The 15,038-nt window shown below is 42.9% G+C and overlaps 1 protein-coding gene and 1 long non-coding RNA gene across 3 annotated transcripts in view; one reads left to right on the top strand and one right to left on the bottom strand.

Moving 5' to 3' along the window:
- The window catches only part of LIPH (lipase H), a 31,323-nt gene extending 23,499 nt beyond the window's left edge, over positions 1–7,824 (top strand). Inside the window, exons 9-10 of the mRNA XM_053903566.1 lie at positions 5,113–5,286; positions 6,675–7,824. Of these exons, the coding sequence (XP_053759541.1) occupies positions 5,113–5,286; positions 6,675–6,762 (262 nt within the window). The 3' untranslated portion in view covers positions 6,763–7,824. The remainder of the gene's footprint in view (positions 1–5,112; positions 5,287–6,674) is intronic.
- Positions 1–14,994, bottom strand: part of LOC109275251 (uncharacterized) — a 60,492-nt gene extending 45,498 nt beyond the window's left edge. For both annotated transcript variants that reach the window (XR_002084018.2, XR_002084017.2), the window contains exons 1-2: positions 14,712–14,994; positions 10,764–10,978 (exon numbers count right to left, since the gene is read on the bottom strand). This is a non-coding gene — a long non-coding RNA (uncharacterized LOC109275251). The remainder of the gene's footprint in view (positions 1–10,763; positions 10,979–14,711) is intronic.
- Positions 14,995–15,038: the final 44 nt, after the last annotated feature.

A 15,038-nucleotide genomic window follows, 5' to 3' on the forward strand; every position in this document is an offset into this window, starting at 1 on the left:
TTGGCTTATTTTACCTAACATAGTATCTTCAAGGGTCATCCGTGTTATACCTTGTGACAGGATTTCTCTTGTTTTTTAAAGGCAGAGTAATATTTTGTATGTATATGTCACATTTTGTATGTCTTTATCACAGACATATCCATCTTCTTTATTGTAGCCATTCTAGTGGGCATTATGGTATATCTCATGATTTTGTTTCGCAATTCCCTAATGATTAATAACATTGAGGCTTTCATGTGCTTAATGGACATTTCTAGATATTTTTTTGGGAAATGTCTATTCAGGTCCTTTATTCATTTTTCCCCCTTTTATTTATTTTTGAGAGGTCGGGGGAAGGGCACAGAGAGAGGGGAACAGAAGGTCCAAAGTGGGCTCCCCTGAGGGAGACCAATTCGGGGCTCGAACTTACAAACGATGAACTGTGAACTAGGAGATCACGACCTGAGCCGAAGTTGGATGTCCAACCGACTAAGCTACCGAGTGCCCTCATTTTTTTCCCTTTTAAATAGACTTCATTTTTTAGAGCAGTTTTAGATTCACAGCAAAATTAAACAGGAAGTGCAGAGATTTCCCATATACCCTCTTGCCCACATACACACAGCCTCCCCGCTATCAAAACCTGATAATAGGGTGGCATACACACTTACAGCTGAAGCATCTACATTGACACATCATTACCCAAAGTCCATAGCCTACATTAGGGTTCACTGGTGGTGGTGTACATTCTATGGGTTTTGACAAACGTGTAAGAACATATACCAACCATTATAGGATCATGGAGTTGTTTCACTGCCCTAAAAATCCTCTATGTTCTGCCTATAATATCCTTCTCTTCCCTAACCTTTGGCAGGGAATGGTCTTTTTACTGTCTCCATAGTTTTGCCTTTTCCAGAATGTCATGTAATTGGAGTCATACAGTATGTAATCTTCAGAGTGGCTTCTTTCACTTAATAATAGAATTTAAACTTCTTCATTTTTTTTTCATAGCTTGCTAGTTCATTTCCTTTTAGCACTGAATAATATTCCACTGTCTGAACGTACTACAGTTTATTAATCCATTTTCCTGATGAAGGACATTTTGGCTATTTGATAATTCTGAATAAAGCTGCTATAAACATCCGGGTATAGGTTTTTTGTGTGTGTGTGCCTTAGTCACTTTATTTTTATTTTTAAAAACAGGCATTTATTATTTTATTTTTATTTTTATAGTTTTTGAGGGGGGGGGCACAAGTGAGCAAGAGACAGAGAGAGAGAGAGAATCCCAGGAGGGGGAGAGAGAGAAGTGGGGCTCATCCGAAGCAGGGCTCGAGCTCACAAACCATGAGATCATGACCTGAGCCGAAGTCAGATGTTTAATGACTGAGCCACCCAGGGGCCCCTCACTCACTTTAAAATTGAGTTATCTTTTTATTGTTGATTTGCAAGAATTTTTTTTGTACTCTGGACACAAATCCTTGATAGTTTTAGGTCTCACTTAGGTCTTTGATCCATTTTGAGTTCACTTTTGCATATAAATGATGTAGGATGTCCTACTTCATTCTTTTGCCTTTGAACATCCAGTTGTCACAGCACTATTTATTGAAAAAACTATTCTTTTTCTGTGAATGTCTTGACATCCTTGCCTAAGTCAGGTGACAGTGAATGGGAGGGCTTCTTTCTGGACTCTCAATTCTATTCCATTGATCTATACATCTATCCTTATGCAAGTACCACATTGTCATGTAGCTTATAGCATTACTGTGGCTTTCTAACAAATTTTGAAATCAGGAAGTGTGAATCCCCGAAGTTGGGTCTTTTTCAAAGTTGTTTTGACTATTCTGGGTCTCTTGAATTTCCATATGCATTTTAAAATTAGTTTGACAATTTCTGCAAAAAAAGAAAAAAGAAAAAAGAAAAAAGAAAAAAAGGCAGCTGGGATTTTGATAGGGATTGTTTCTGTCCCCTTAGGTGGTAGGAAGTTTTACTTGGAAATCATTTTTAGTTCACCCCTCCCCAGAGAGTCTCCTATTCAACTCCCCTCCATGACTGGCTTTGTTTCATGTCTGATTGCACTGCACTGAAAAAGACAACTCATTACTAACTTTGAAAAAAGGCCAACAAAAGTGGATTTCAGTATTTCTGCCCTCACATATTTTTAAGGTTCCTCAGTATTCTTTACTTTCCTCTTAGTTCAGTGTGATTCAAAAGGGTTTTAGTTTTGTTTTTGCTTTAATTGTATCCACCATTAGGAGTTTCCAGGGTGGTTAGTGTACCTACTACCAGACACAAACATCTGGCTCCTATTATAGGTTCGCTGGCTCTTGTTCCCTTTATTCTTATATGAACTCAATACCTTGGTTTGTGCCTCCCCATGTATTTCTGGACATCCCTCCAGGTAGAAGAGGGGGTCCTACCTGTACTCAGAGACAAACTTCACCAGCTCCAAGAGGTCTTTTCCCTCTCCTGCCTTCCATCTACCCCCACGGGGTTTTGCCATCTGCAGGGTGCCATCACCCTCTCCTGAGTCTCTGCACTCTTGTGGTTCCACAGCTGCTCCTGGAGAGGGATCCAATTCAGGATCACTGACTGAGGTTGGTTATCCTGTCTCTTTAGTCTTCACATAGGAATAGTTCGTCCATCTTTCCTCGACTTTCCTGACTTTACAGGTCAGTTATTTTCAGAATGTCTTCCATTTGGGTTTGTCTGATGCTTCCTCATGATGACATTCAGATCATGCATCTCTGGCAAAAACTGCATATAAGTGACGTTATGTTTGGCTCCGTGTGTCCTATTAGGAGGCCCACACTTTGGTTCATTTCATTAACTTGGATCAGTTTATTACGGTGTTTTTTTCCCCCCAGTTTCTCCACTATGCAGTTACTGTTTTTCCTTGGTATTAGTAAGTATGTTGCAGGGAGGTACTTTGAGACCCATTATTCCTAAAATGTCCCATTATTCCTGAAACTTTTACCCAATAGTTTTGATGTTTTGTGGTTGGATTGTTACTATGATGGTTGAATGGTGATTTTTCAAATTCATCATTTAGGAAAAGCTTTCTTTTCCTCCCATTTATTTATTCATTTATTTGGTTATATCAATATGGACTCGTGGATTTTTATTTTATTTTAAATGTTTATTTATTTTTGAGAGAGTGGGAGAGAGAGACGGAGACAGAGTTCTGAAGTGGCTCTGTGCTGACAGCAGAGAGCCCAACGCCGGGCTTGAACTCACGAACCATGAGATCATGACCTGAGCCAAAGTTGGACGCTTAATTGACTGAGACATCCAGGCGCCCTGGATTTTTATTTTATTAATGGAGACTTATAATTAGTTACTACCATTATTTATTTATTTTGATATTTAAATTGTCTCAAATCTGGCCATTAGAAGCTCTTCAAACTGGGTCTGCACGCTTTTTTTAAAATGCATTTTTTATTGTGATGGAAACATATAATGTAAAATTTATCATCTTAATCATTTATAAGATGTTCAGTAGTGTTAAGTGTTCAGTAAGTGTTAAGTAAGTTCAGTAGTGTTAAGAATATTCACATTATTGTGAAATAAATCTCCAGAACTTTTCACCTTGCAAACTGAAATTCTATACCCATTGAACAACAACTCCCTTTTCTCTCTCCCTCCAGCCTCTGATAACTACCATTCTACTTTGTTTCTATGAATTTGATTACTTTAGACACCTTATATAAATGGAGTCAAACAATATATATCTTTTTGTGATTGGCTTATTTAGCGGAATGTCCTCAATGTTTATCCATGTTGTAGCATGTGACAGAATTTCCTTCATTTTAAAGGCTGAATAATATTCATTGTATGTATCACATGTTGATAATCCATTATCCACTGATGGGCATTTGGGTTGCTTCTACCTCTTGGCTCTTATGAATGACGCTGCTATGAACATGGGTGTGCAAATATCTCTTGGAGACCTTGCTTTCATTTCTTTGGGGCACATACCCGGAAGTAGAATTGCTGGATCATATGGCAATTCTATTTTTAATTCTTTGAAGAGACCCCATACCATTTGCCATTGTGGTCGTACCATTTTACATTCCTAGCAACAGTGCACAAGAGTTCCAATTTCTCCGTATCCTCATCAACACTTCTTCGCCATCCTAATTCACGTGAAGTGATTCTGTATTCTTTTGAACATTTCCACCATTCTGTGAGCATTCCTTACTTTCTGGCATACGGCTTGTTGCAGGATCACTTTGCACTTTCCCTGACCTAGCCCTGGAATCAACCATTTCTCCTGGAAGCCTCCTACCCATTCCTTTTAGCGAGGATGGTATTTAGAAACTAAAATCTGGGCACCTTTCAGATTAGTTTTACTTGTGGCACTTTTGCTCCTCCCAGGACTCAACACATGATTCTAGTGAGGCTGGGGTGACACACACCCCCTCACCCTAATCCCCACCTCCAAACTGATGATTCATTTCTAGAGCAAGTCTCCCATTTCTGAACCAGGGGGCTCGCCATGGTCTACTTCTCCAGGTCCCTAGAGGGACACTGACCCAGTGAACCTCCCCAGTGGATATTCCGTAGGCTCAATTTGAGATTCCAACTGTAGGAAGCATCACATACATAGGAAAAAGTATTGGAACTTAGGATTTAGCTATTTTATTTGAGAGGCATGACTGAAAAAAATATTTGCTTAAGTATAACTTCTAAATTAGTATCTAGTTGGGCTAAACATATACATATGCATCTAGCAATGCAGTTTAATGGAAAGATTATAACTTTGAACTCTGAACTGAGTTTGAATCCCTGCACTGATTCTGATAAGCACTGTGACCTGGGTGAGTTTAAGCTCTGCAAGCATCTGTTTCCTTGTCTATAAAATGAAGATAATAATAGTCATCTTGAAGAATTTTTCAGGGGAATGGAGACATGTGTCAAGAAATGAGGATGCTATCCGGTATATAGTAGGCAGAGCATGCCTCTCTTATGCCATAATATTTCATCATTCCTGGGGCCAGCAGCTTCACTTATGCAATCCTCTGAAATCCAGCAGACTGTGGGGTCAAGGGACCACCTGCTTATGAGTGATTTGTAGCTTTTGAAACTGTTTTCTTTCGTTAGCAATCTATATCCACTTACTTCATTTCTTCTCTCCAGTGAACCTGCAACTTTTCAGAAATACCACCAAGTGAGTCTGCTTGCAAGATTTAATCAAGACTTGGATAAAGTTGCAGCCATTTCCTTGGTGTTCTCTACAGGGTCTACAATAGGCCCGAAGTATAAGCTCAGGATTCTCCGAATGAAGTTGAGGTCGCTTGCCCATCCAGAGAGGTGAGCCATCAGCAGCGTTTGACAAGCTCTGGTTTTCCAAAGATGCTGTTGGTTTCTGTCCAATCTCCTTGGTCTGGTGTTTTAGTAGGACCTCATCAATTACAATGAAGGAAGTGGAGGGTTTTCAAAAAATAGGCTTGATAAAGATGAGTAGCCCCATAATTCAAGACAATTTTACTGGTAGGAGCTTAAAGATAAATGGCCCAATTAATCCAAAAAAAATAATATTGCTACATGCTTACAGTTATATAATTCTTCCCTAATCACTCCACCCACACTGCTTGCAAGCTGGTATATGTTGTGGAAAAGAAAGCCTCATATAATCTGGCAAATGCACAGCCTAGTATAAAAAAAGGTACAGAATAATTGGAATATTTTATTCCATGGATACAGTATGAAAGTACTACTCCAGGTTGAATTTGATAACTGCCCTGAGAATGTGCTTGTTCTTAGGAAATACACACTGAAGTATTACGGGGTAAACAACCTATCTTCATTTGTTCCAAAAAAATAAGCAACAGAGTGTTGTGTGTGTGTGTGTGTGTGTGTGTGCACGTGTGTATGTACAGGGAGGACAGAGTCAAAGGGGGAGAAAGAGCAAAGCTGTGGTGGCATGTACATTTTGTGACTAATGCCACTCCAATGTATAGTCCTAGCATACAATGTATGGACAAGACAGAAAATGCTGTGAGCATTCAGCACTTTATGCTTATTGAATTCTTTTTAAATTTTAATGTTTATTTATTTATTTTGAGAGAGAGATTGTAAGCAGGGGTGGGGCAGAGACAGAGGGGGAGAAAGAGAAAGAATCCCAAGCAGGCTCCATGCTGCCAGTACAGAGCCCGATGCCAGGCTTGAACCCACAAACCCTGAGATCATGACCTGAGCTGAAAACAAGAGTCAGAGGCTTAACCTACTGAGCCACCCAGGTGACCCTGGATTCCTTTTTCCTGAAGGCAAACATTTAATAATGCAAGTTTCTTCTAAGAGGACAGTCATTACATCTTAAAACCATGAGACTTTTCAATACTTTTTTTTTCCGGACTACCAAAGGAATACATGTTGATTTTATAAAATCTGGAAAGTGCAAAAAGTGTTAAGAAGCAGAAAAATACCATCCATAATGTTATTATTCAGGGGCAACAACTGTTATTTCTTTCTAACCTCCTTTCTATCATTGCTTTAAACCTGGAAATAGGTGGTAAATAAAATTGTATACCTCATTGTTGTTGATGTGGGCTATGCTTATTTACCATAAGCACTTTCCTGTAATGTTAGAAATAATTGCTCCACAATTTTATAACCTAAGGATATAATACAATTTATTTTTCTACAATGGGATATTTTTACTACTTGATTGGCAAGGATATCCTGTCTTATTTTTACAGGCCCCAGTTGTGTCGGTATGATCTTGTTCTGATGGAAAACACCGAAACAGTCTTCCAACCTATTCTGTGCCCAAAGTTGCAGATGTAACATGTCGGGACACATGGGCACCAGTGACATCAAGAAAGCTACAACTACAGGCTTTTTTAAAGCGTCACCTCACCTTTTCCTCAAGGCACATGGACGTATGAATAAGCAGGGTTTTTTCCAGCAGCGTCCCATGGATGTCACATTGCAAAATGTCAAACGACCTTGGATTATGGAACAGTCCTGGGAAGGGAGCCCCTAAGTAGGGCAAATCAGAAATAGCCAGGCTCCCAACAGCCCAGTGCCTTGTCTGGCTGCGTCCTGGGGCCTCGTTTGTTCTGGCCTGTCAGTTCTGCTGCCAGTCACTCAGGCAGCTCTGCTCATCAAGCATCTTAAAGGGAAGGTCTAACAGGAGACCTCACTCTGGACTCGACCCCACATGCCCTGTGCCAAACTCCTCCAGGTCCCTGCATGCAGAAAGGAATGGAGACTGACCTACCTCACAGGGCTGCTGTGTGGGTTCGGGAGGCAAGTCTGTGAAGGGTTCTTTGAAATCCCATGGGGGCCACATCTGTGAGTGGTTTGATAAATGTGAATATGCTTTTATTTATTTTGCTTTGGCTTAGCTAATATGCAATAAGAGAGCTCCTCCTTATTGACAACAGCCTGTCTCTTGGGCTGTTTGCTCTGGGAAGGCAGGAAAGCCACACCCCAGCTTCCCATCTCCTCTAAAGTGGGTTGGTGCTGGAGGAAGTGGGGACAGAGAGACAGCAAAGGGGGCAGCTGCTGGGACTAAGATAGTAAGTGGATAAGGGAAGAAGGGCAGATGAAGAGAGTGACAGCCTTGCTTACAGTGACAGTGGATGGAGAGATAGGAGAGAAACAAATGGAGCTTGTTTTTCAGTTGAAGTGAAGAAGGGTCACTTTACAGGCCAATTCTCATTTTAAGCAATCCTTAAGAAATGTTTATCTTTTGGGGCACCTGGGTGGATCAGGTGGTTAAGCAGCCAACTCTTGATCTCAGCTCAGGTCATGATCTCACGGTTCATGAGTTCGGGCCCTATGGTGGGCTCTGTACTGACAGGATGGAACCTGCTTGGGATTCTCTCCACCCCCCCCAACCCCTCCCCCACTCTGGCTCTCTCAAACTAAACTAAAAAAAAAAAAAAAGAAATGTTTATTTTTCTTTGTTACTGATGGAATCTGTGGTTATTTGAAGGAAATTTAGAAAATACACAGATGCAAAAAGAAAATATGCTATCTACAATCCACCTGTTGGGGATAATTAAGGCAAACCTTTTGGAATGATGCTAACTTGTGTTGCTAACAGGTGAATTCAAAGCATACACTGGTTTGCTCTTGGAGCACCGGAGGCCTCCAGTTTGAGAAATTCTTAGGCTTCCCCAGGAGTAGGTATGATCAGTGAATGTAAATTGACAACAGCAGCTAAAACAAGAGACGTTGGAGGGCCAAGGCCAGAACAAGGGACGACCATCCCAGGACCAGGGTGCCCAATGCAGGCAGTCACAGGGGCGGGCACCACCCAGCCCATGACTGTGGCCACTGCAGGCGGGTTCCTGAGATTCCTGAGAGTCACAGGCTCTATAACCTCCTCCTTATCCAAGTGACTGTTCTACAGCTTTCTGTGAGAATACCCCTTTTAAAAGAAATGGACTCTTCATTTTATAAACTATAGAGCTCTGTAAATATATTCCTGTGTGGCACATCATTTACAGATTTCTACGTGTATCACATACACTCTTCACCTCGATGAAGGGTGCCTAAAGTGAATGCCTGATCTTGGAAAGGAATGAGGCTTCGAGAAGCTTCTGTCCACTTGGATATCATCTCACCCTTCATCCCACTTCCCACATTTCTTCAGCAATTTGTGCACAGACAGATCAATGTGCTGATAGGCCCTGATTTCTTTTTAAGGTTCTACTGGTCCCAAAATTTGATTAGTATAGCCATTTCTTTGTCCTTTCCCTTCCTTGTAGGAAGGGGGCCAAAACAACAGTAGGAAAACATTACGAATAGCATTTCTATCATTTATAAACTTCTCAGGCTGGAGGGTCTCTCTCAGCTTTTTTTTTTTTTTTTTTTTTAATGTTTATTTTGAGAGAGAGTGCAGGAGAGAGGCAGAGAGAGAATCCCAAGCAGGCTCTGCACTGTCAGGCAGAGCCCGATGCGGGCTCAGTCTCATAAACCATGAGATCAGTACCTGAGCTGAGATCAAGAGTCAGATGCTTAACTGACTGAGCCACACAGGCGTCCCTTTCAGCTTCTTCCCTAGTGTCTCCTAGCATAGTACCTGGCTTACTGGGGAATGGGTGGATGGATGGACAAATGGATGAATGAATAAAGGAAGGAAGTTTGTTCCCTGGATGGAGATGAATTTCAATGAGTCTCACGTGATTTGGAGAAATGAAAGCAGTTACAGGTGTGGCCACTCCCTTTGTAGATTCTCCCAAGGCCCCTGAACTTCCCGCTCTCCCTTGTCATCTTTGTTTCTCTTCCCCTCTCTTTGTCAGAGTGTCTGTCTGAATCCCAAATCCAAGATGCAATTAAATTGTAGTCTACCCACTTCCCTCCATCTTCACCAGTTGTCTTCTACTGAGTTTTGTTTTGTTTTTTTTTTACATTTATTTGTGTGATTATTTGATTAATGTCTGTCTTCTCCACTTGACTGCTCTGCAAGGCAGGGGCCATGTGCCCACTGTGGCACCTACGATGTAGACTGTGCCCAGGAAATATTAAATGAACACTCGCCATTATCTTCGGAGCCCTTAAACCGTGTCCAGTTCCCTCTACTCCCAGCCATTGCTCATTCCTGAGATGCCCACCCTTCTCTGCCTTAGCCTTCTCTCCCAGCACCTTTTTTATTATTGTTTCTGTTCTCTCTGGCGACCCATGCTCCATTTCCCAGAGTCCCTGGGAAAAAAAAGAGAGGTTGGCTCTTTCTTCACTCATCTTAGAACCTTCCAGATGGTCCTGACACCATTCTTCAGCAAGCCCACCTGTGCTGAATGCAAAGAGATTTTGCTCTCTCCCACTTTCCTGTTTCAGTGCCTCAGCCAAAACCCTCCAGGTCCTTCCAGAATTCCTGGATGACTCCAAGCTGTGGTCTGAAGTCCCCCTTGCTTTCCACAACTCCCTTCTGCCACCTGCTTTGCCGTTGACTTTGTATGTGCATCGTCATTGCTTTTATTATGTTATATTGTAATATATTTCTGTGTCTGTACCCACTCTGAAACTGTGAGCACAAGAGCAGCTGCGGGTTATTTGCTGCCCTAGTACCCAGCACAGTGCCAGGTACAAAGCAAGTGCCCAATAAATGTCTGCCAAACAAAATGGAATGGATTCATCTTTACAATTTGAGGGAGGGAGTCACAGCCACTCAGATTTAGACATCAACACTTAACTGTGGTGCTTCCCAAACCCTAAACTTCTAACTTCTCATCCTTGGATCCCTGCTCCATGCTCTCAGTCCTGCAAAACCCTATCTTTGCCAAGGAGACCTTGGATAACACTAACAGAAATCTACTCATACTAACCCAAATTTTACTAGAGAGGACTTGTGGAAACCCGAGAGCTGAACCATCAGCCTTCAAGAAGAGCAGGGATGGGGGCAGCTGAAACCCTTTAGCAAGAGTTCATGGACCTTTATTAACCCTGTGCTCTGCCATGAGTCTCTCTGACTCAGCTCGGTTCCCTCACAGGGCAGCTGTGGACCACTGCAGTCATTAGTACCATTGTGTCCCCAGCTATTCAATCACTAGGTGGCCCAATTCCAAAGTCCAGGGAGAGGAGCCAACCCTTAGATCCTCCTCTTGGGGAAGGTGTCCATCCTGTTCCAATCAGTTATGGTTGGAATGGGGATAGGGAAGCTAAATCATGTGGTCCTCGAGCTACTCCTTTCAATTGCTCTGTGCAGATCCAATTAAGCCAGTAAAGGAAGTTGAGCACTATTGACAAAGAGCCTCGGTGAGTGCCTGGCTAATTCACTCTCACTGGAACCTCTTGCCTTTTCTTCCCTCCCGCTTCCCTGAGCCATTGGCACCTACCTGCTTGTCCAGCATGTGTCCTTGGTAGGGGGTCACCGTTGTCCTTTGTCAGGCTGCCTGGGCATGTGCTGTAAATGAATGGTCTCAACGGAGGCTGGTGTAGCTTGCAGGTGGTGCGCCAGTGGGTTAGAGTTAGGTCTGCAGGTGCTGGGTCAGGAAGACAGATCAGCGTGGAGGTGGGTTGGGAGTGAGAAGCGCAGTCCAAGCCTTCTTCCCTAAGCAGACAGGTTGAGCAGGAGAAATCAGAATAGGAATCCGGGAGAGTGGGGCAGGTCAGGCAGCAAGCAGAGGCTTGGGTAGTGAGCCTGAGGAAGTTAGGTTTCCATCTCCCAAAAGAGTTCTGTTAAAGGTCTCTTACCAACGCGGGTCAGTGGAATCCCACAACCTTCATGTCTCTTTGCTGGGTTTTTCCATGGACTTGGACTCTGTACACTGGTTCCTTTTCTAACAGGGTTCCTTGGACTCTCAGGACACTTGTCCCCCCTCATCAACATCCCTAAATAAACCATCTTGTTCTCTGGTTCCATGATTTCCTTACCAGGCTTCTGATCTCAGTCCTCTCTCTCAAGAAGGTAGCATAAGGTAAGAGGTTAGGTTCTGGTGTGTGACTTCTGTTGACTTAACTCTTCCTAAGGTCCCCTTTCCTGGACTGTAAAGTGGGACTATTAAGAGTCCCTGCTTCACAAGGGGTGTTATGTGGCATAAATACATTTATGCATGCATGTAAAATGCTTACCGTGGAGTCTGGAGTGTACTAAGTTCTCAATAACTATCAGCTGCCGTTACTTTCCAAAGTCTCGGTGTCTCCCTAGGAGATCTTCTCATCTCCCGTTTCAACTCTCTAGACAGATGACTCCCAGATCTGAATGCAGTTAGAGCTCTGGATTTTCACCTGCTTGTTGAGAGGCAACAGGGCAGAGGAAAGAGCACGGGCTCAGGAGGGGCAGACAGGGGCTTGAGTCCTGTTCAGCATTCACAACTGTGGCCCTCAGCAGCATTCACAAGAGTGCCTTCCTCTGAACACCTGCTCATCCACTCATCATCAGTGGATTAATGATACTTGCTTCTCTGGAATTGAATAAGCTGAATAAGTCACGTCCATTTCCCTCATAGCACCTATTATACTCTATAATTATAACTCTCACTGGAGCCTCTTGCTGTCCCCCGACCAAAGGGAAAGTCAAGTCCTTGACAGTAGAAGCCTTGCCTTCTTGTTCACTACTGTTCCTTGTCCCAGTACACTCCTGGCATAGGCTCAATAATGTTAATTTTTCATTTACTTTCTCTCCTCCTATATTCCTTTGACTTCTCAAAATCCATATGTACCAATCCAAACAACTAATCATTTCTTCACTAGACCTGACCCACTAATTTAACAAACATTTGTTAAATGCCAATTTTAAGCCAAACACAGGGCTAAGAGTTGGGACAACAGACAGATGAGACATTTATTTATAGAAATGTTTACTGTAGGGGCGCCTGGGTGGCTCAGTTGGTTAAGCGTACGACTTCGGCTCAGGTCATGATCTCGCGGTTTGTGAGTTTGAGCCCCATGTCGGGCTCTGTGCAGACAGCTCAGAGCCTGGAGCCTGCTTCAGATTCTGTGTCTCCCCTCTCTCTGCCCCTCTCATGCTCTGTCTCTCTCAATAATAAATAAACGTTAAAAAAATTTTTAAAAAATGTTTACTGTCTACTGGGGAGGTGAATAATGACATAGTATTTGCAATAATAGTAATACACTCACAGGGAACCCCCCACACAGAGAAGGAACAATCTGACTGTAGGAGCTGGATAAGGCTTTTCAGAGGGGGTGACAATTGTCCTGGGTGGTCATGAAAGAGTAGCAATTTTTCTGACAGAGATTGCCAGACAGAGGGAAGAGTGTCTTTAGAGACATGAACTAACATGGTGCATAAGCTCAGCTGGAATGGAGGGCTTGAGGGAAGAAAATGAGAATGAAATTGATAATTTCCCCACATTTTTAAAGTGGAAAATTTCCAACATATACAGAAATAGAATAAACGGCCTAAAGATCTACCTGCATGTGCCCATGATCCAGTTTGAACAATTATCAATTCAATGGCCAATCTTGTTTCATTTACATCCCTACCCACTAAACTCCCATCCCATTGTTTTGATGCAAATCCCAGACATTGAATCATTTCATTCATAAATACCTCAGTAAAGCATTTCAGTAAAGCATACCCCCCTTTTTTTCCCTTTTTACAGATGTGTCGTAGTACAGATATACTCTATCTATCAATGCGACTTGTTTGTTCGATGTTCATCCCTGATATGTCTATGGTGACTGCACTATATCAGGATATACAGACTTGGCTCCCTCTTTTAGGAAGCTACTTAGTGTTCCTTTTGTGACTATTTCACAATTAACGTCACCAGTCCCCAACTGATGGGCATTTAAGTTGTTCCCAACCTCTTAATAACAAAACAAAGCTGGGAGAATACCCTTGAACCCACACCTTTGTCTGCGGGCGTATCTGTAGGTTAAATTCCTGGACGTGGAATTGCTAGGACCTGGTACACTTCGAATTCTGACAGGCACTCCCTATTTGGCCGAAGAGGTGCTTTGAATGATATGGTGAGGGTGCTTACTCTCTGTTGTCTAGGCTCGTGGCATTTTGGGGTCCTCTCTGCCTCTTCTCCATGTAATCAGTCATATGTCCTACCAGCTCAGCTCCTCCTTGTGTGTCCATCCTCTTCCCTTCATTCCCACTGCTGTGGTCCTGGCTCAGCCTGCATCCTTTTTTTTAACCAGGACAGTTGCAACTACCAATTCAGAATGTATTTTAATCATCTGCCAGAGCAAATATCCAAAAACGGGAACTAAATCATTCCCTTTGGTGTCTCACCGTGTACCATATTGAAAAATCCACCTCCTGAGGCCGCTTCCCAGTGTTTTCCAGTTTGTCTCCAACTTCTCGCTCATTTCTCATACAGTTTAGGCTTCACAAAACTGGACTCTGGTGCCTTACTTGGGCCCCCAGCTCACCTTCTCCCTCCTTTCTCTGTTGTGGAAGTCCTGCTCATCTTTAAGCTACACTCAAACCATGCCTCCTCCATGAATCCACACAGTGTAGGACCACTAATTTTGGACGCAGGTTGACCTGGATTCTAATCCTAACACACAAACTGTCTCTTTTAACATCTGGAGTCCTCTGCTCACGAGAGGAATACGTTTTCATTTGTGAATAGGATTACCAGCTTTGGGCTTATGAATGTCTTAATAGTTGAAGGCCTCAGAGATACATGTTTTCTAGGATACCTAAGACCCCTTTTTACTGTTCTTAAAATGATTACAGCTGCTACCCTTAAACCTCACTTAACAATGTCAAGAGCCTTATCAATAACAGAAAGTTATCCACATAAGGACCCTTCTAAATATAAAAACAAGAGCTGTGGTCATAGCCAAGGCTGCCATCTTCCTGAGGAATATTCCAGAGATCAGTTTAGCTGATAATTTAGAATCATAGGTTCATGGCTTGAATCAGGCACAGCAGACCTAGAAATTATGATGAGAAATCTTACCAGAAACCTTAACAAAATAAGCTGACTCTGCCGCCGGAGCTATCAGAGACTAGCAAAGATCTTGAGATGCCCTAGCTCAGGTGGTCCTAGACAACAGTAATCAGGGCTTTCTTCTGGGGGGATGTCACTTAATCTGAGGCTCAGATTTTTCAGTTAAATAAAGACAGGGCGCCTGGGTGGCTCAGTCAGTTACATGTCCGCCGCTTGGTTTCGGCTCAGGTCATGATCTCACAGTAACGGGTTCGAGCCCTGCATCTGACTCTGTGCTGACAGCGCAGAGCCTGCTTGGGATTCTCTCTCTCCCTGTCTCTCTTTCTCTTTCTCTCTCTCTCTCTGCCCCTCCCCTGCTTGCTTTCTCTCTCTCTTAAAATTTTTTTTTAAAATAAAGACAAAAATACCAACCTTGTGGGATAATGGGCATATAGTAGGCGCTGAATAAAAAGTAATTTTCATCATTTTGTGGTGACTATGACCCTCCCACCGCACTTGATTGGAGCACTGGCTGTATTTGCTTTGTATCACAGCTGGTTGTGGACAAGAGTATCTTGAGCACTAGACTGCAAGCCCGCTGTGGGCAGGGCGCGTGAATCACCCCTGATCTCCCAGCGCCTGGCAAAGAGCCTGCAAATAAGCAAAGAAAGAGTCAAAGGTAAACGTGTAAAAAGATGAGCGGATGGGAGGTCAGACGCACCCGTGGAGCTGCCCGAAGACAGGGTTTCTCTGGAATCT

The sequence above is a fragment of the Panthera pardus genome, unplaced genomic scaffold (assembly GCF_024362965.1).
Source record: "Panthera pardus isolate Hobbes unplaced genomic scaffold, ASM2436296v1 HiC_scaffold_16, whole genome shotgun sequence".
Lineage (NCBI taxonomy): Eukaryota > Metazoa > Chordata > Mammalia > Carnivora > Felidae > Panthera > Panthera pardus.